At 47.8% G+C, this 22,224-nt stretch overlaps 1 protein-coding gene across 1 annotated transcript in view; it reads right to left on the bottom strand.

Annotated features, from left to right (window-relative positions):
* The window catches only part of CDRT4 (CMT1A duplicated region transcript 4), a 28,089-nt gene extending 6,476 nt beyond the window's left edge, over positions 1–21,613 (bottom strand). The window contains exon 1 of the mRNA XM_052808101.1: positions 21,505–21,613. Within this exon, the coding sequence (XP_052664061.1) occupies positions 21,505–21,613 (109 nt within the window). The remainder of the gene's footprint in view (positions 1–21,504) is intronic.
* Between the last annotated feature and the right edge of the window lie 611 nt (positions 21,614–22,224).

The raw sequence follows: 22,224 nt of genomic DNA on the forward strand, positions 1-22,224 counted from the left end.
GTTTGCAAGGCAAGTGCAGTTTCAGATCAGATTGCAGCTTCCTAACTTCATAGCCGACCAGACTTCCAGCTTCATGTCAAGTGGAATTTATTCGAGGACAGCCTTAGGTTCAAGACACATGTATATACAGTGTGTGTTTTACAAGGATGCTGATTTTACACCTGTGACCATTCTTCCTGGAAATTTATTGTCTGGCAAACTTTTGCAAACCCTTCAATGTTAAGACCTCTCCAACCTGCTTTGGGGAGTCAGCCAGGCCACTTCACAGGGGCACTGCAGTCCTGATCTTTGAAAATCCTCTTAAACTCTGAAGTTCTGGTAGAGTTTCAGATCCAGAGATCTGTTTCCATTCTTTTCCAACACAAAGACACAGTTCCTGATTGTTCACATGCCACGTACATAGGGCCATGGCTGCAGCTAGATTTTTATATCCATCAAGTTACTGCAGAGGGAATTCACTGCACAGCATCCTCCAGACTCTCTGGGTCAACTTGTGACCAAGTATGAAAGCCAAGAGCTCTCTCTGGGCTCGGGTCTGGGTGGGAGCTGCCATAGTTCCCTGCACCAGAACACAGGATGGCAGAGGAGGACGGTGCCTCATACCTTCCCCACAGCCATACGAAGGCTCACCACCTTCACCCACAGAGAAGCAGCATTTCTGAGATGCATCCTGGCATTTGCAAATACATTCAGTCCAAAAAAACAAAATCAAAAAGCCTCCTTTGTACACAAGAAGTTGCCACCTCTATCCAGCTTTGCTGGATCAGCAGCAGCCAGACCAGAGCCATGGACCCAACTCAAGTCACTTCCCCCTGGTTTGGCAGCACGAGCCTCCAGCCTGCTCAGTTTAACCAGGCTATTAAGACAGATTCAGGTTGTTTGGATACCAGAGCAGCACCCTTCAGAGAGTGGAGTTTAAAAGACCCCTCCCTCAAACAATGATCCTTTTGAGACACTGAATGAAAACAGGCAATACCAGAACTTTAGCAAAGAAGTCACCGACAAGAACTATGATTCCTATGAGAACGGGGACACATGTGGCCAACTTTAAATCCAAATCAGATACTTCTGAGCTTCAAGACATTGGCAGTCAAAGGTCCAAATTTCTAACTGCATCCAAAAAAGCACCAAAGCCAGGCGCTTCCACAGGCAAAAGTGGAGATTGTATTCACAAACAGATACACAGAAGTAACATCACACAGTGAACACAGCTTTTCTTTATTAACCAGAAAATTAAAGCACATGCTAAGTTTTGTTCAGGCTGTCAATTAAAGCTTTCCCCAATTTTTGGATATTATCATCAATTCACTTAAAATTAGCAGGTTATACTGTATACCTGCCATCGTGTTATGCTTCATTTTGCTCATTTTCTTTATCTCTACAGGATGGGAAGAAAACGTTAGGCAAAGCTCTGTTGCTAAAACCCTTGGTCAATAAACATCTCCCTCATGATCTACAACTCTCTACTGATAGTACACAAGGGAGCTGGTAGCAGGGAAACAGTAAGGTAACGGCCACTGCTGTTTTGTTTTATTTTCTCCAACTACAGGTTGAGATATTCTGTGTAATAAAAGGAAAAATCATCCCAAGAGAGAGGAGGGAGGGTTGCTTTTTGTGAAAGACATTTAAGTCATAAAGCACCCAGCACTTTGCTTCATGCTACAACTCATGCAAGTTTTAATTCCAAGAGTTGCTGGCAGCAGGACAGTTTTCACACTCTTATATTTAGAGAGACCCGCCTGAAAAATAGCCAAAGCTGTCTCTTATAAATCAGGTTGTTCTGACAGTGCCCAGAGCAAGTAGTAAAAGCAAGTGGGGGGAAATGAAATTACATGCTGCAAAGGGAACTCTGAAATAAAAGCTTGTTATTTTGTGTTTTTAAAAGTTCACAATAATTAGAACTATTTTTTCCTCTGTTCTTTCATTTGTTTTTAAGCCAGCCCCTGCTGACAGACTCTGGGCCCCCAACCTCTGGTTCCCATTCATTTGGCTTTGGCCATGTGGTTCCCATATTCTTGGCTGGGGTACGCTGGCCTGCAGGAGCCGACATCTCCAAAGGCCGGGGTGGAGAAGATACAACACTTGGTTCACTCTGGACATGGGAACCCGTGCAGCACATCCCTTCTGAGCAGCTTGCAGGCATATGCGTTCCCGCAGCACAAGGCCAGTCCACAGGACACCCAAGTCGGTGGAAAGGGTCTTGCCTGCAGTGGGCTTGAGATGGAGATCATGTCATCTTCCACTGACATGGGATTTTTCATTTGAACTGGAACATCTATTTTTCTACAACCAAATAGAATTATAGCACTGAAAACTGCTGGTCTAAGTTGGGAATACATCAGCAGCTGATGTCCCTTTCTCATCCCCATGTCCTGGGGGAAGACCACATCTATTCTTCCAAGAAAGCAGACAAACACCACTGGGTGTATCTTAATGTTGTATTTTACAAGCTTCACTTAGCCTGCATTGCTGGGGGATCCTCAGGATGGGAATTTTCTGCCTCCAAGGTTCCTGTCCAAAGGTTTTACAACCTCTCAGTTTAAGCAACATGAAGAGAAGCGAGTGCTACTCTGCCAGAAGTCAACTTCAGACCTTACTAGTCCTACACAATTCAACAGCAGTTTGCTCTAATCTTCAGCAGGATTTTAATTTGACCCTCAGCAAGAAGCCAGATGGAATGGCAATTGCCAAACAAACTGCTGGGAACCAAATAAAGCTGATGAAAGGATAAGAGCAACAAAACTACCCTTTATTCATTCATTCATCTGATTTTACTGTTTGAAGTTCTCCATGAACTGCTTCCAACCCAAACTCCTCCCCATGCATGTGAACTGGGAAGCTGTGCGATAAAGATGGAAAGAGATGATCACAGGCTCTGAAACAGCTGGAGGAGGAAGAGATCAACAGAAGAGGCAGCAAGGCAGATTTGGGAACTCAGGATCCCCATGACAGATCCCAGGGAAGGGGAGAAATCCTGCCTGGGTGCTAGGGTCACAGTGAAAAGCTAATAGAAGAAACAAACAAATAGCTTGACAAGTGTTTTATTTCTGTTTATTCCAGAACAGGCTTGATCTAACATCAGGTAGAGTTGACAGATGCCCATCCATTGCCTTCAAGGGGCTTTGGATCCACTGGAAATTGAACCATGGGGTAAACTATGATGGCACAAGAGTAAATGGCCTAGATCCTGCCCCAGGCCAGGAGGTACCATCACATCACCCCGAATACTTCCAAACAGGTGCTGAGGTGAGGAGGTAAGGCATGAACCCATGTGGATCACATCCCCTCCACCACCTCTCCTCTCTCCAGAGCTCCCTTAGCAAGCACTGCCCTAACCCCAGGATCCACAGTCAGTTACCAGGACCAGCTTCCACCCCTGACAGCCCCAAGTTTTGAAAACTGACAGTGGAACAAAAGAAACAAAAATTAAGGTTTCTGCAGCAGCAGCACTTTGCAGGCACTGCATCCCCCAAGTTTCACGGGACGTGTTTTACAATGCACCCAGTGATATATCAGGTTACACAGCCAGGAACAGGAACACGGAGCAGCACATGTGTGTAGCACAGCTGAATGAACAATAACCACAGGAACGCTGCTGGCACTCACATTTTAGTCTAATTCATTTTTACTTTGCAGACACAACATTATAGCCCTTTTTTTGCTTCTATTTTTTCTGCTTATAAAAGGGAAGGGAACATGAGAGAAAAAAAAAAGGTGGACTCCAGCATAGAAGTCTTCAGTGTTACACCCAAGACACTCCAGTGTGTATGTGCAAACATCAATCAAAAAAGAAGGGGCAGCTTCTCAGCTGCTGCAATCTGTGTAGTGCTATTAATTTGACAGTCACTTAAACCAGGGGAACATCTGACCCCAAAGCAGGATGGGTGGGTGATGCCCTGGCAAGAGCAGAACAAGATACTGGGCCAGGCTGGCATAAAGAGGAATAGTTGTGCTCAGATCTGTAAGCAAGAGCTTGCCCCCTGCTATCAGACAAGCAGCTGTCCCTTGAATTAGAAGCAGCTCAAACTGTTCATTTCCTCCCAAACCCAGCTTTAGTCACTGCTCTGTCCCACATCCCCCCGAGCTAGTCCTGCATCTCTCCAGCCGCACAAGCCTGGCCGGGAGGTGAATGGGGGGGCCTGGGTTGTCCGTCCCGCAGGCACCACCGAACAGGGGGAATACCAAGCCGGGGGAACAGCCAGAGCACAGATATTCAGGAGAAAGTGCTTGTTTATGTGAAAACACAAGGAGGCAAATAGTTGACATTAAGATTTTGGGGAGGCTGTGGGACTGGGCTATTTCTTTCAGCCCTCACACAAAGGGACCTTTTTTGTCTTGCTGTAAAACAGAAACGATATTGAAGGGTCCGTGGAATTTCTGAGCATTTTTTCCCCCTCGGAGACGCAATGGCCCGCACTCTAAAGCGACAGATGAAGTAGGATGCAAAGGACAAGATGTTCATATGTGGCTCTGCATCCACCTCCTGCCCTGCTGCTGCCACAACCCCCCCACACCGCCAAACCCTTTACCCCTGAGAAGCCCTTACTGCTTGCAGAAGCCAGAGGGGCAGAGGTGCCCCACCAGGGACCAGGGCTCACGCAGCTGCACCCATGCCTGCAGGCACTGCAAATGCTGCAGGAAGCCATTTGCCAAATGCATCCCCTTTTGCAAAGGGGACTGCAGCTCCCACCCCCACTCTGCTGAGGATCTCCAGTCCATCATCTTGCATCCAGCTGATGTACCATGTTTCAGGCCACAGCCTGGGAGTCAGGACAGGTTGCCTTGAGCTCATCCCACACAAGTCTCCAGCTTCAGCCATCCCCAAGAGGGGCATCAAGCCCACACCAGCTTCCAGGCCAGCCCAGCTCCCCCTTCATGCATATGCTCCTGTCCTAGCAAGGACCAGGATACATGGGCTGCTGCTTCATCAGCGCTGTTCCCAACAGGGCTGAGGACACCTCTCAGCACTTTGTAGAAGTGTTACACAAGACAGTTTTGCCCCCAAATATTTCCCGGACCAGACCAGAAACAACCAAACACACAAGCAACTGCAGGCAGGGTGCCAATACAACACAGCAGAGCTCTTCTCCATCTCTTCTTGCCAAAAGTACAGAAATTTCTCCAAGTTCATAAAGGTACATGGATGCACCTGCTACCTGGCCCTCTGTGAACCCCTGCCACCTCAAAGACTGGAAGAGTTTGGCACAGACCCCACCACACCGCTCATCCTGAAGCTCCTCACACCCCTAAGGCACCTTCTGCCCACAGATGGTAGAGCTTGTCCTCTGCAGGCAGCCAAGCTACCATGGGTGCTGCTGGAAAGCAGTCGGGACAGGGAAAAAAGCTGACATCCATCATTGGCAAGAAAGCAACACCTCTGTGCAAGCAAAACACCAGATAAGCCCAACCCTGACACAGCAGCCACCATTCATGGGATGAAAGTCCCATTAACACCAGGGCATCATGCAACTCCTGCTGTTTACAGGCATTTCCCCACCTCACCCACTCAGTGGCAAGGGGATAACAGAGACCTTCCAAGTTCATTTGGAGATCCGCCACATTTTCCCCTTCCTGAACATGTATAGCACATGGCCAGGGCGGTAAGGTCATTTTAGGACAGCCCTGGTACAAACGGCTGAAGACACACAGAAAATAAACACACCATTCTCCTGCAGCGAGCGTGACCCCCCCATTGCCAGCAGAAAGCACATAATCCCACCGAGCACGGGGAGGGCAGATCCCGGGAACAGTGTGGCACTGTGCCGGCGGTGGAGCAGCCCAGCTCGTGCTGGCCAAGGGGTGCACGAGGACCTCGTGTTGGGGGGGAGCGGCAGAGGAGGTGGCAGAATAATATTTTCCCAGTTAACTGTGATACTCTGAGGGAGGAAAGCAAAAATACAGAGTGCATCTGCAGCCACATCTGCCAGAGGCATTCTAGAGAAGCAACCAGTCCCAGTCATGCTGGCACTCAGCATCAGCTCCTGTTTCACCAAGGCACCGGGCACAGCCTGCCCCAGCACCATCCAGCTCTGTTGCAGCTGCCTGCTCCACAGTTTCATGTGCTTTATTTCTCCCAGCTCACAGGCTTTTTTTTTTTTTTTTTTTTTCCATGGACACCCATTCCCTTTTAATTCTTGACCCCCTCTGAAAAGAAGCCCAGATGGAGACAAAAGCCACCTCCTCCGGGAAGCGAGAGGAGCCCTTCCTAGTCCCCAACATCTGGCCATAAGCCATCTCTCCAGCCGGATTTACACCTCTGATCCCTTTGGGACACTGTGCACCCTCAGGGAGCACTTAACCTCCTTGTCCACGGGGAACAAGGACACGATCAGTCAGTGGCCGCAGTCTCCACGGGGTGCGGAGGAGGAAGCAGTGCCGGGGCGAACAAAGGGCGCTTTGTCAGCCCGGGCGAGGGAGACACAACAGAGCAATAAAAGTTCCATGCTAAGCTGGTAGGACGGTTCAAACAGATCAGCCTGTTCGTCCTTTGCTTCCCAGAGGCCCCTGCAAGAAATTCTGGCATTGCCACTTCAAATCAGTGCTCAGCTTGAAGAAAACTCACTTCAAACCTCCGAGAAAGCTTTCCTACTGGTTGGAGCTCTCTTAATTCCCAGTCTGAGTTTCCCTAATAAATCCCAGATTGCTCAACTGCCATAACACTGGTCTATGAGCTCGGGCAGCAATTAACCCTTTGCAGCCCCAAACAAGGAGTGAATAACCTCCTTCTCCTGTTTTATTTGCCTTCAGTGCCTTTTTCAGGATAAGCTGCACACTAGGGAAGGGGGCCAAATACTCAAAGCCTGCAGGACTGCAGTATCTATCCCCATCCCAAATCCAATACCCCGCAATACAGCACACACTAATTTGTTGCTTGTGCAAACTGTACAAAGAACAGGGCTGTGAGGAATGAGTGCAAGGAATTCACATTTGTCTTTTGCGTGCTGTAACACCAGGCTACCACGCAGCAGCACCCACAGCTGTTTAGACCAACACACAACCTACCTAATTATTGCAATGTGAATGGATCAAATAGCAAGCTCTACAAAGTTTCATTAATATGCACAGTGCTTGTTTGGGAATGTTGCTATTGCACACTGAACCTCAGTGACCAAACAGGAAAGACAGGCAATATTCTTCATCCACAAAAACCTTTACCAGAAAAGGACTTTCAGAATAATTGGCAGTGTTATCAACACTGTCAGTGTTGATGTATATAAATATTCATGAGCACATTTACAAATATGTTTGTCACACAAGCATGTTTGTGCGATCAAGTCTGATTTTTTGCTTCCCAAAAGCATCTTTTAAAAAAAAAAAACTAAGAAATTTGTTTTCAAAGACAAAAACATGATACAGATTTCCACTAAGAGGTAGAACAATTCAGAAGTGTATTAACAACCCACCCAGTGCCCAACATTAAGGCAGCCTGTTTGTGGCAGGGAAGGGACACAACCAGCATCACATCCCCACATCTCTGACCTTCTACTGCACCTTCCAGCAGAGCTGCCTGGAACAGCTGTTGGCACAAGAAACTTAACTCTGACCACTGCAAAGCAGAGATAGCTACTGACAAGACAGCAGCGAGTGCTGTTCCAGAGCTCTCAAAGCACTGATGGCCATAAGTGTCTTCAAAACCTCTACAGAAACAGAGGCTCCTCAGTGTTTTCCTCTCCATCCAGGCTTCCCTCCAGTCTCTTTCCACTGCTGGTTGGACCAATGCAGTGGGCTTGACCTGGGAAGAGACTCCATTTGGCAACTCAGTGCTGAGGGAGGCTCCTACACCCCCCCAGACCACCCAGCTCTACCAGGGAAAAGCCACCACCATCACCACCCCACTGCAAGCTCAGGCAGGCCATTTCCTGAGGCCACAGTGACAAATCTGTCCCAACATAAGCATCCTCCTAAGCTGCATTTCCCCACCTGCCACCCCTCATATCTCAGATTGACCCCAACCCAGCAGCCTGGGGGCTTGCTATCAATGTTTCCACTTAACCCAAGTTGTGTTAAAAGCACCCCAGTGTTATCCTATACATGGCAGTCTTTCATACCCCCCCATTTCAATTCTGATGTTTGTAAACACCCTGGTAATAAAGATAAACCCACTGCAGTAGAGCCATACACCTCAAGTCACAGCTAGAGCAACCCCCTTGGAAGCCCCATGGGATGCTCTACTGTAGAGGCTAAGAGCCAGGATACCTCATGTGTTTATGAATAAATACATCTGTAAAAGACTGTATAGTTTGAGCTACACTTTGTGACTCAGTGTGATTTTTGCCTGGAAATGAGCTGGACTAGGTGCAGCTTCTGTTTTAATGACTCTTGCAAGACTCCCACAGCTCACACTGACTAAGCAATGCAGCAAACCTTGCTGTGAGTTGGATCTTCCACAAAGCTTAATCACACATGTAATTTCACCCATATAAATCTTCCCAGAGAAGTCAGAGACGCTATTCCCTGTGTTCAAAACAATGGAGCTTTCATAGTTTTCCTGCACTTCTTTCCTCCACCAACACGTTATGACACAGGCATGGGACACTCCTGTGGTAGGTTTGCTGGAAACCCCACCATAAATCCTGGTGTTTGTGGCTTTCAGGTCATAGTGGGTTATACTTTCTAATGTTGCCTCCAAATTAATCCCCCAGGAATGCCATGGCACCTTCCCAAGTGCTCTCACTGGTAACCCAGAGGTGCCAGAGCAGGGAGAACACCAGGACACATGGTGACAAGAGTAAGGCCACCCTGTGACCACTCTCAAGGTATGCCTTATTTCTGACATCCAAAGGCCATGCTTTGGAAAGCTTTCCAGAGAAAGTTTTTCACCTCCCAGCTCCCCAGACCCAAATTTCACTCTTTTGCTCATCAGCAACAAGCTGATAGAAGTCAATACAAGCTTTCTTGGTCCAGCATCACCCTGTTGTTTCTACTTCAGGTGTCTGACAGTGGGGAATAGCAGAGCTAAGTAGAGTCCCAGTGCTATCAAAGTACAAGTAACAACCACATTTTTCCTAGTAATCATTTTCCTAAGACATTAGCCAGTATGTCCCTGAAAGGATGGTCATTTTTCACTGCAAGATGACCAGTTCAATGCAACATTTTCCATCCAGATTTCTTCAGCAAACACACCCAGTCTCTTCTGCAGGGCTTACATGCACCTCAGTGGTGATGCTCCAAGTCTTGTAACCAGAGTAGAGCACAGACACGGGTCCTGTCCCGAGCACAGCTTGTGTACAAGACCCCAGCAGCTCTGAGCTAGCAGTGCAGACTCCTTCAAGCCTTCCCCAGGTAATCAGGTCAATATTTAGGCAGCAAACACTGAGCTTCCAGCTGTCACAGCCACATCGCAGGGCTCCTCTTACACAGGGAGCACAAGTATATGGAGTTAGTTTGCCTCAGGGACGCTGCAACATGCAGTCACCTGCAATGCCCTCCCAGGCATCCTGCTACAGCTCCAACACCTCCAGTACTCATACAAGCAGTAAAAATCCCAGTGCTGGTGGTTAAAACACACCATGGTTACTCCACACAGAGCAAGGACTAGATTTGGGATCAGATGAAATCACAAAAATGAAGGGAGAGAAACCATGCTGGCAGCACAGGCAGGGAGGGATAGCAGCTTTAAGTATTAGTCAGAAAGAGTCAAAAGTTCATGTTATTCCCACAGCAGAAAAGTGCTGCGAAGGCACTGCACTCAGGTTAAGGACTTAAACACAAGGGAAAGTGGATTTTCTCAGCAAGTGCTTCCCCCACACAACATACCACTTGCCCTCTCTCCACAGGTATGAAGCCCCAGACAAAACTTGACACAAGGCAAGCCAAAAACCAAAATCCAGGTAGAGATCAGCACCTCCCAGGTAGCTCTCCAGGTTGGGCTCTCAATCATCATGGCCAAAATACTCTACAGCAGCCCACTTAGTTTCACCATCCAACAGCATGCAAACAGGGTCATGCACCAAACCATTCACTGCCTCCAGAAAAGCTACGCCACATGTACTACACATAGCTGAGTTGAAGTCCAGGATGTGCCATGGGGATGAGAGTGCCTCAGGGCTAATGCTCTGAATCTGGAGGCTGAGCATAAAGCTGAGATGGGGTTGAAGACTAGGATGTTCCCCTGAAGTCCACTCTCATCCAGAGAAACAGCTCAGACCTGAGCTCAGATGGATGTTTGCAAACCTCAGGCTTGCTCATGATCTTGTGAAGCCTGGCTCTGCCAAGGCTAAAAAGGCTGTCACACAAGCAGGCAGGCTGCATAAGGACAGTCTCAGGCATAACTAGAGCTGACATCAGTCTGTTTCTCAGGTAGCAAATAGGAGTGATTAATTTGCTGCTGTGGAAGAGAGCAGCAAGCCCCAGGGCATGGCATGCACTGCTGCTCCCAGAGGTCCTTTCTACCTCCTTCCCTGGCAGCTGCCCACCCAGAGCATCTCTGCACCTGTGTCCTTTGTGACCACCCAGTACATTCTGGCTACGGTGAACATAAGCATTTTCTCTGCCCCAGGCATTTTCTCCCACATTTAACACAGATTCAGGTACAGGGAGATGCTGAAGCACAACAAAAACTAAAATCCAGGCACAGATCTGGCCTCATCTACTGACAAGCCTGTCTATAACAGAAAAAATAAAAACACTGACCCACGGGAAGGAAAAAAGCATTTTCTCCCTCCTCACAGCCTCCTTACTATTTGGTTGTCCTCAAACACCACCCCAGCAAGTGTCTGAACCATACAGGTTATACCAACACAGCAAGGAGACTTGGCCCCGATCCTCACCTGGCATAAATCAGTGCTGCATTAGTGGAGCCAGAGCTTTATGACAGCAGATCTGGCTCACGCTCAGCCCACAAAACCAGCTGCCATCAGACTAATGCAACACAAATTAAACATAAGGTTTTCCAATCAAGCTTCACATCAAAAGTAGAGCTATGTGATTCAAGTTGCAGGCACAGCTTCAAGCTAATATTTGTTTTACCTTAATTACTGTGCTATTAGCCTCTGCAGTAAACTTAACTTGATAGGCAAGATCCTGATGGCAGCCAACATTAACTGCTGAAGAGTCATTTCTACTGATGCTCACTCAGTTATCTAATGCCACAACCACAGTTAGCTCTATCTGGCCAATTAAATTCAGACCACCTTTCCTGTGAAAAAACTCCTGGATGGGATCACATGTATTCCACATCTGTGAAGCACACCACAGAGTACCTAGCAATGCCAAAGAGTCTACCCAGCTGTTTTGTGGTGTCTTTTTGTCATGTAAAACAGCCATAATGTTAACTTGAGCATTGCTGGGCTTGTGACTGTTCCTGCACCCCAAAGGAACAAGGAGGATGCTCTGGGCTCCCTCTTTCTCCCCCTCCCTGCACCTTTCTCCCTATTTTGCTATCTGTAGTCCCAACAGAGAAGCAGCAGATTACTCAGGGAAGCCACATATTTCCCCTTTACTGAGACATACTATAACATGACTCAGCAAAACACAAGAGTAAGACAGCACACGTGTGTAGCAATCTAGAAAGGATGGTGCAAGACGCCCAGGGTAGCTTGGACCCAGACTCCAAGTTCAGCTTGATAACCCCAGGGGAGCTCCCTGTGCTGGCTGGAGCACTCAGAGAGCTTGATGAGGAGAGCTCAAATTGTTCACACTGAATAGTGCATCAGCAACTCAAATATTGCCCTGGCAATTCCCCACTAACAGCTTGTGAATGGCTGCTGGAGAAACCATCTCCAATATTCTTTTGAATGGACATCCCCATTTCTGGCTGTGAATGGTTTCTCACTTGCAGGCTGAACAGAGAAGATCAGATCAAAAGTTAACACAGAAAACATCTCCTTTCTTACCCAGCAGCCTGGTCCAAAAGCCAGGGCGATACCTGCTCACTCCCAGAGGGACTGTGGGAGAGGCCACCTTTCCCTTTAGGGAATGCTTCCATCCATGTCAGTCAGCAACAGCCCTTCAGTGGTGTTGGCTGCTGTTACCCCACAACCAGGACATGGCACTGAAGGTGGAAGCATGAAGTGCTCTGTGGTCCTACACCAGAGACAGTCTGGTACCCAGACAGTGGGCTGAGCTACAGCATGCAGACCAGCTACAAGCAATCTGCCTGCTGGTCAAGGCATTGGGATAGAAATTTATCTCAAAGAGGAAGGGACCTCATGTAGCTGTGCAGTTTCCAGCAGGTGAGGACCAAGGGATGGAGCTACTTTTCCATGGATTTCCTGGAAGGCTGAGGCAGCCACAAAATATCAGCTTCTCTACAACTCCATGGCTAGAAGCAGGAGCCAAAGCTTTCAGCCAGTCTTTCTCCTCTCTTCCCTGCATACCCAGCCTGGAAGCAATTTGGAGCAAGAACTGCATTTAGCTAACAGACCCCAACCTCTGCAGCACATCTGACCTTGCCATGTAACAGTCCACTTTTTTCCAGATGGTTTTGGAAGTACCATGAAGGAGTTGTGTTTGCAAGCCACTATCTCTAGCAGTGGCCAGAAAGAATTTCACTGAGCAAGAGGTCAAGCGTCTGTGGTTTCCACTACTTCCCTTTCACAGGGCAGCCCCTAAATCTTAAAGCACATTGGTTTATTTGCAGTGGTTCACAGAACTGCTGAGGCTGGAGGCACCTCTGGAGATAATCTACTCCAACTTGCCTAGGACTGTCAGGTCAGACTTTGAATAACTCTGAGGATGGAGACTCTTCTGCTTTATGCTTTTTCTGCTTTTAACTAACATCCCACTCTTTAGTCATGGAAAAAAGAATTTTGTACAAAGGCATTCAGATCAGGCAACATCCAATCTCAACAGCAATAATGAGAGTTGAGCTGGCTGAAAATGAGTTGGGAAGAAAAAAGCTTCAGCTAGAAAATATTTTTCTGGAATAAATCTGCTTTTCAGAGTTGTTGACTTTTTGACAAGATAAAAAAACTCCAACTGGAAAATATCCACTTTGCATCAAAAACCTGCTCAGGAAACAGAACAGAAGACATTGCCTTTAGCTTAAAATGATCTCTCAAAATGGAAAATTTGTACTGTTTGTTTTCATTTTGTCATTAAATTCTCCTTAGCACAGGGAAACATTTCCCAGCCAACTCCACTGATCAGCAACTGGGCTGCTCTGCCAGCCTGAGAAGTGACACCATGCCTCAAGCACGGCATTCCTGCCACAGGGTGCTATATTGGCCCATGCTCTCCCAGACATGCCTTTACTCCTGGCTGGAGTTTCACATGGCCCCAGACTGCCTCCCACCGAGCAGCACTCCACTCCAGCTGGAGACCCACAGGACATGTCATTGCCCAAATATCTTCACAACTCCAAGCCAGCAGTATTGCTTTGTACACAAAAATCCTTGCTCCAGTGATGTCCAAGCCCTGCTTTTGGCTTTGCTGGACCCAAGGTTGCAAACCCCAACCCTTCAGGAGCAACCTGGCCCTTTGAAATGGAGCAGAAGTGGATGGACAACCTCATCTCACCACCCAACTACCTTAAACGTGCATGTTGTGAAAGCCCAGCACACATCCGCAATGCAGCGCGCATTCCCCGGAGATGCCATTCAGGAGGAGCAGGGTGTGTGCACACGCCTTTCTGTCCACAAGCTGTTCTGGATGCAGCATGCAACGTGAGCCAGGGGCTGAAATAGCATCTGTTTTTAGCAGGAAGATGCTGCAAGGCTCCGACACCCGCCTGCCACGCTAAAAATTCAGGGCAGGAACGTTCAGTATCCAGCCAAATTAGCCTTGAGAACAGAAATACCGGGTTCATACAATTAATCTTCCAGGGGAAGAGAACATCCCACTGGCCCGCCCTTAGGAAACCCAGGATGACCAGAGATGGAGCTCCCTGGTCCCTCACTCCGAAACAACAAACAAGAGAGAACAAAGGTGAGGGCATAAAAGGAAACCCTGCACGGACCTGCCACCAAATATAACTCAGGAAGGGGCCAGTGCAGACGAGCAGCAAGACCTCTCTTGCACATGGGCTGCTTAGTTTATCCACATGGATCATCACATTTACATACTCAAATGACTTTCTGAAGAGGTTTAGCTACAGCAGATTGCTGATTCTGGTTTTGTTTCCACCATACACCCCAACACAGCTTCCCCCCACCCAAGAGTCTGCAATGCTTCTGTTGGAGCATCAGTCTGCACACAAGGGTAATGGTTTTACAAGTCCAGGAAAGAAAATCCCTCAAGTAGTTGTGGTTGCTGAGTTATGGTGGGTTTTGTATCTTTTTGGGAGCTTCCTGGAATGACCCGAGTGATTGAGGTCACTTGAAGCAGCCTCTTGATGACTTCATCTTCCTACTTGTTAGCAAGCCCCTGGCCTGAACAGAACTGATGGATGCCACACACCACAGAACAATTTATCTTAAAAGGCAAAATACAGGCCCATATATCCATCAAGAATGCCACAGGAGCATAGCAGGACCCTCGCAAGAGAACTGGCTTTTGTGTTTGAGCAGCCCTTCTCTACCCAAACCTTTCCTTTGCGATCCAGAGCTGGGAAGTCAGTTTTAACAAATGAAGCTGTGAACAGCTTTGACAACAGGGAAAGAGTCAGAGCACTAATGTCATCACTTGTGTGACCCCTTCCATATCTGCCAGCTGGGATAGCTTTCTGTCAACCAACAATTTCACTCAGCACAGGAAATTCTCCCCATTTTTAGACCACCTATCATCAGAAGGGAAAGCAGCCCTCACCAAGTCCTACAAACAAGCCATGAAAAGCCAAACCCAGTGCTTTCTCAGGACACAAGGTCTGCTTGTGCTTCTTACCTTTCTCTTGCCTTCGGCTTGGTAACTATGCACACAAAGCTATAGAAGTCTGATGACTTTCCACAAATACAGACTTTCCTGTTACCAGTGGACCCCCTGCTCTCCCGCAGAGATCAGTTCTGGCTTGACTAAGACTCACTTGGAGCCCAGCTCTGAGGACCTTCCTTCACAGCTCTGATGCCCATGAACAAACCCAAAGCACACTTGAGCTTGATGTTCTGCAAAGCCAATGACTAAACCCCCAATCACTTTAGTGACACGCGGTCAAGCTTTTAGGCAGTTGGTTACCAATTCATTACCACTCAGCATTGCTTTTAACAATCCAGCAAGCTGGAGATTAGGCACAGGTTTTGCTCAGAAGAGCATGAAGAACATATCTAATCCCAAAGAGACCTTCACAGGCATCTGTGAACCAGGACACACTGACTCAGTGCATACCACCTCCACAGTTTTGTAGCTGTAAAGCAACCTTTTTGTGCCCTTTAGATGGCAGCAACTTTCTGAAAGCTGTGGAAACACATGGATATGGAAAAAAAGATTTAAGTCTGAAGGTCACGAGATGAATCTAGGTGAGAAGGAGGTCAGGGATAGAGCTAAGCATATTCACATACTCCACAGACTTGGAGGATGCACTGCTAGAGCTGGCCAGCAGTGCCAAATAAATATAAGGAGCACACCCGAAATGATCTGAAGAGCTTTGTGGTGATTTCTAGAGCAACTGCCAGGGAAACTGTTAATCCTTTTTTGCAGATGAATTACTGCATACAAGCTGCTCCATCAGCAGGACTCAGCCCTGGACGCATCTGGTGTGACAGGGGCCACCAGGCAGCTGCTCAGTGGGGACAGAGGTCCCAGTAGGACACACATTGAAGCCTTCAGATCAGTCATCCACAGTTAAAAAATTGTGCACTGCTTTTCTACAAGTATCCCCAAGGTATTTGCTTGCAAGTTTCCTGCATTCCTCACACATTCCTACAAGGAAGTTTTTGATACATTTTCCAAGGGAAACCAACACCAAAGCAGCCTGGACACCAGTAACACAAATTTCTTCAGAAATACGAGCACTTATCACTGAATTAATCACTTACAATGTTCTTTTTCCTAAGCTGCGATCAAGAAAATATTACTCTCCCTGGAGAACAGCTCAGCCCTCCGCAGTGCTCTGTTCAGCCTTACTACATACACCCTCTGCTTACTTCTGCCATTATCTCCATTTCATAGAAAATGAAAGTGAGAATCAGAACGCAATCTTCCCAGAGGTGCAAAGTAAGAGGGTAAAAGCCAAAAACAGAAGCAAGGAGTTGCTACTGCAAGTGTCCCACAAGGCTGCCCTTTCCCTGAGCTGGTAGGAAAGAGATGTTTCAGATAAACACTTTATAAAGCTGGTTGATTCAAAAAAAAAAAAGAGGCACCCTCAAATGAAAGTACAGACCACTATTTCCAAAAGCATCCAGAGATTTGTGTTGTCAACCATGACACACCCTGGGTTGGTGTGAGAAATGCACTCACGCTGAATTTCCTGAATTCTACAAGTTTATTATAGAACAAAGGCAAACAGCGCTGGGCGCATGGTCAAAACCAGAGGCGCGCCGGTTATACCCAAACTTGCCTTTTTATACACTGTGTTTGTGGTATTTCAAAGGGGTTATTTTAATATTTCAGGTATCTATTAACATAACTCCACCCCAGACCACCCCCCCTTGCGTGCGACTCTTGTGGTTCGGAGGGGCCTTCGGGGATCTGCAAGGGATGAAGTCAGTAGTCTTCCTCTGGCTGCACTTTTCACCCTGTCGTTTTCCTCCAGTCACACTTTTTAATATTTTCACATTAAACTCCTGGTTTTCCTTTGTTCTTCTCGTATCTTTCATGTCAAATAATCTTTGACCCCCAAAATGCTGTTCTCATGCTAACAAATCACTCCTTATGATCTTACTTGTGTTCTCAATTTTACTCGTCCTTGAGTCCATATGTCTGTTTTTCTATGTTTTCACAAATCTATCTACACATCCTTTAATTACTTGAGCTACAGGATGTCTTATCTCATCAAAAGAAACTACATATTCTGCTTGTGCCCATTTATTGCCTACAAACTATAAAATACAATTGATGCCTGGAATATATTAACTACATATTTCCCGTGTTAAGGCCTAATTTAGTGGCAGTGAGGCAAACATCCTTTCGGGATGTAGCTTATGCAGTAGTTAGGCAAATTTCAGTGTTCTCATTTTGCGAAAGCCAATATACATTTCACAGTTGGCATTTCCTTAGCAAAAGGTTAAGCCCCCTCTGAGATGCTGGGCTTCCAGAGTCAAGTCCCTTCTGAACCATCAGCCACATCCAGTCCATCACGTGTGGGACTCAACCCTATACCAGGGGCATTTAGCTCCCCAAATCACCCACTGGATTTCAGATACTCCATATTCAGAGGGGCCAAATCAGGGCATTTGGATCCAAGCAGTTTTCCTAATCTGCCCTGAAAGTCAGCCAGGGCAGAAGCTGTTCCAGCTGCACATATGGGTTAGAGCAGGAAAGGCACAAGTCCCTCGAAACATCCTCTCCAGCATGTATTTCACAATAGTGCTGTTCCTCACTCCAAAAGAAAAAAAAAATATCACTCCAGTACTATGAAGCTTTTCTTCTCAGCAAAACTGATCATGCCTCCCCTGTAGAATGTTTTTGTCTCCTCTCTCCAGCCACACTTTATCAAACCCCTTTGGAAATTTAACAGTCTATGGGCAAGACAGAATAAAATTAATTCCTTTTTTTTTTTTTTTTTTAAGAGCAAAGAAACTTCAGGCAGCAGAAAACCAGCAGGCTCACACAGACACCTCCCTATTCTGCAGCAAACCGTTCCTTTGCCACATCCGAGCTGCAGCCAGGAGCCAGAGCTGGGAGGAATGTCACACCCCGCCGAGGCAGACACAGGCACCAGTGTTCAGAGCCAGCACTGGGACCCTCGCCGCCTCGCACCAGCACCAACCCAGCTGGGCTGTAAACACACCCAAGGTCCCAGCACACTTGGAATCGCTAGATCTCATGTTTTGTGGAGGGAAAAGTTTCTTTGCCCGGTTTTACCAGCTCCTCCTCCTGTTATATTCATGCCCTGAGGTCAGCAAATGAAGGCAATCCAGACCCAAAAGCACAACGCTATTCCACTGCAGCCAGCAGACCCGGGCTGCACTCCTGTTTCAGTACACCCTGGGGCCAGGCCAGCTTACCTGCCCTGGCACAAGCACACCTGGGATGCTCAGGGCTGCATCAAAAGCAGGCACTGCTGTCCTGTGTCCAAAGCGGCCGTTACACACCACACAATCGCAGAAACACTGCCAGCACACCCAGGCGATGCGGCAGCCCAGACTGGTGCATGGCCCTGTATAGAGTTTAATTAGGACCCTCTTTCATAGTCCAGAGCAAGATACTACCCTTACTGCTCTGTTATCATGGTCTAGTGAGCAAGTATTAGGTGACACAGCAGAGGATAACACGATGGAAAAACATCAGATATCTCCTGCTCCTTTGCTAGTGGAAGTCAGGAAAGTTTGTGGAGCCCAGCCAATGATCTTGCCCATTTGGGTCTTTCCTTGGGTCTGAAGTTCAAATAGATCTGAAGATTTGGCCCAAACCCTCAGCTTTTGTCTAGCTCGGTGGGCAGACGGAAAAGGACCAGAGGCTAGCTCCTAAATCCAGATAACCAATGTTGGCCCCAAGTGGTGTTTAATAAGTGAGTGGGGATGGGTCTGGATGGGCAGGACAGACTATCAGAGGAGCGCCCAACACCCCAGCTACCTCCAGCTGGCCCATGCGCACCCCAGGATAACTTAGAGCAGCCTCCAGGCTACCTTAAGAATGGGGAAAAGGCAGCAGAGCATCTCAATTTCCTGATCATGCTTCAATTCCTATTTAAGATGATTTTGGAACTGTTTTTCTGCTATACAGACTTTAAAAAGAACAGACACTCCTTTCAGCTGAACCAGTCAGGGCTGTGCTGAACTCACCGAGCCTCCACAGAGTTACTAACTCCAGCTCTGTCCAAGCCAGACCACAGAGGCACAGGAGGAAGCGAGGGCCCATGGCTTATCCAGCAGGTCACCGATCCAACATCTGCTTTCCATGTTCCCCTGGGCAGGGCTCCAAGAGCATAACATATACATCTGCCTGTCTGTCTCCATACAGCACACGCCATTTGTCTCCAAGACTGCTGACCAGTGACCCCAGCAAGACTCGGTGGAGCAGAGTAAAAAGCAGCTCCCCGAGAAACACACCTGATCCCTTGGGACAAAGCAAGTCTACAAAATAAAAGCTACAAGTGGAGCAGCCGTGATCCCACCCATAAAGCGGGGCTGTAAAGCAGCTCAACCTCACCAAGTAAAAACTAGCAGAGCCATAAAGAGCATCCTTTCCCCACAGCAGCATTTCTGCAAGCCACAGCCTGAGCACAGCAGACAGCATTGTTGTAACCCTTCCACCTGGGTGGCAACAGAAACATCTGCAGGCTGGTGCATGGACAGGGCTGGAGGAACCAGGGGAAATAAGTGGTCAACAGGGAGCCAGTCCCACCCACCTCACCACGTCTGGAGCAGGACTGCACCTCAGCAAGTCGTTTGGCTTCAGGACAGCCCGAACCCTCCCTGAGCCCCAGCCTGGGGGAGCCCATGGGGTTGTGAAGTCACACACTAGTACTGATGAAAAACAGTTGATCCCCTTCAGGATGGCAGGTTTCTCACAGCCCAAGGCCCAGTGGACCAAGGTAGGGACACCCAAACCACTGGGCAGGGATCAAGCAATCAGCCAGTTGCGGTGACTTCAGCTCAGTAGCAGCCGCGCAGGCTCCAGGCTCACTGTCCCCAGGGCTCCCTGCACCAGCTGTGCTGCAGCAGCACTGGTGGCCTGCACTGCTGCAAGGGGTGCGCGGGGGGATGCAGGGACCACAGCAGCATCCCAGAGGTGACAGGCCTTGCCAGCGGGCAAGGGGGGATCTCAGCACAGCACACCACCCGGGGACACATCACCTGCAGCCCCCATAAGCCACCAACAGGTAACACAAGAGCTGATTACAGCTCCTTGAGCTATTTGCCTTCCACAGTTTATCTATCCACACAAGGCACAGGTGCAGAAATACTACTGCTCCTATTTTACAGAGGTGGCACAGAGAAGCTTGCTGTCCTGAGACACAGGGACATCAAGCCAGCTCCCTGTTGGAAGCCAAGATGACAATCATGGGCCATCTAAGCACCATTATGCAGCTATTTCATACTTTCTTTTGTTTGTATAATCTTGAAACTTTATTTGAAAGACCCATTCAAAAAAAAAACCCCAAAAACCTGGCTATTTGTGAATTAGAGAGCTAAGTAAAGCAACTACATACCCATTAGCCTGCAGGCAGAGAAAACGGCACCTAGCTTTTTAATCCAATATATCAACCTCTCCATCTGGAAATGCCCTTGTGCTGCAAACCCCTGCTTGGAAAAGCAGTCCTGCTTTTGCACTTGGCATGTGGTGGCTGCACACACGGAGTGGAAGATCACAGATAGGATTCATTACCCAGAGAGATGGCAGAAAACATTATAGGAAGGTCTTGAGAGCTGGAGAGAGCCACCGATCTATCTGAGATCACACTACAAGGCTGTGGCACAGTGAGGGTCACCTGCAGCATCAGGCACCCTCTTAGCTATAAAAGCACCTCTCCTCTACCTGCACATTAAAACCTACAGCCCAACATGCAGTCACAGAGCCTGTGCTAAGGCACACTCTCACCCCCAGGTAGGTCACAAGAGCAGGTAGTGATGTACCAGGTACATATAAATACATAACTGCAAGAAAGTAGAAAAGATCCAGGGAAATGCAAAACACCAAGAATTATCCTATAGACTCCATCATCACTTGTTGTTTGCTTCCTACAAGCAAGTGTGCACATTACACACCACAGGTATGTTCTCACGCCTCTGCAGAGGCTGGTTAAAACACACAAACTCAAGTTTAATGATCACCGTATTCATGCCGCATGTACCACACCAAGCTACACAGAAAATCATTTTTACATTACCTGCCACAAACACACGGTCCCTGCCCACCCCCCCCCCCCAGCTTGACATTGCACAGGCAGTGAAGCCTTGAAGAGCCACCCTGAAATGAGCCACTAACAGCTGTAATTAGCCACTAATCAAACCCAATTGCTGGGGATCAGTGAGGAGGAAATTTACACCTGGGGAAGCAACCTGCCACAAGCAACTTAAACGAGTCTCACTGTTCTGCTGAGCTGCCCATAACAAACCCCTAGTATTTCCAGATATTTCAGGGAATGCAACGCACATTTCCCTAAGGGGGTAACGCCTGACTTCACTGTGAGCTGCAAAGGGCCAGAGTGAGCTGAAAGTTTCCCCCAGTCCTGGAGGACATGCATCGTGAGCACTGACCCCAGCACAGCTAACGAACGTGTTCAAACATAACCTTAAACGTTCAAATTTAGCACGACATGGCTACAAGTTCCCAGCACATGGCCGTCTCGGCTTGGCCAGCTACAGACATCAAGGTGTAGCCTCACTAGTATTTCTACAGTCAAGTTTAAATTTCAACCCAGTGGATATTTAAGCTCATAAATAAAAAAAACAAAAGTTTTTGCAGGAAACCGGCATGAGGGAAATGCCCATACTGGAGGTGCATGCAGCGGGCATCCTCCAGCTTTCTCTGCTTTAACCCTGCCCATCACCCTAGCACGGGGCAGCCCCAGCCCTGAGCAGCCCTTACCTGTGCACAGGCTTCGGAAGGTGTCAATAGAAGGTGTTTCCATCCGTGTCAAGCGGTCAAATGTGTCCTGCTCTGAAGGCTCCAGGATTTCCTTTAAAAAAGCACCCATTTTTCTCACTGAATATATAGTAGGGGTACAAAACAAACAAACAAAATAGTATCACATGATGCTATGTGGCCAGAATTTTTTTTTTTTTCCCCTGGATGCCCAGGCCGGGAGCAGATTGCAGGAAGCTGCTCTGTTGCCAACAAACACTGTGTTACTATAGAGATATCACAGTACAGCCTCTTTCTGCTGCCTCACACACCATCCAGCTTGGGATTGCTCTGAAAGCCCCTGAAGTCAGTGCGAGCCTGACTGAAAGGATTTCAGTCTGGCTTTGGGTATTAGACACTTCACATAGAGCTCGATGCTTTTGAATAGCATTGGGCAGGTTGCAAAGTCATGCATTTTAAAGAAAACACCAGAATTGGAGTTGATGAGATAAATTTAAGTCCCCATCCTCCCCATGTTGCACATACATGGGCCAGTGGAGCTCTCATTACCCTGTTGCACACACTTTTCCACAATCCTCTCCCTTACCCGATGCACTTGCTTTTGCTTCACCAAAGCCCCAAGTGTATAAAGCATAGAACTTCTTTGCAAGAGCCCAGCCTCACCTGCTGCACAGTGGATACAGGCAGGGCTTGCAGACAGTCCTTGTTTTTCCCATCCGGTAC

This window comes from Harpia harpyja, chromosome 14 (assembly GCF_026419915.1).
Source record: "Harpia harpyja isolate bHarHar1 chromosome 14, bHarHar1 primary haplotype, whole genome shotgun sequence".
In the NCBI taxonomy this organism is placed as follows: domain Eukaryota; kingdom Metazoa; phylum Chordata; class Aves; order Accipitriformes; family Accipitridae; genus Harpia; species Harpia harpyja.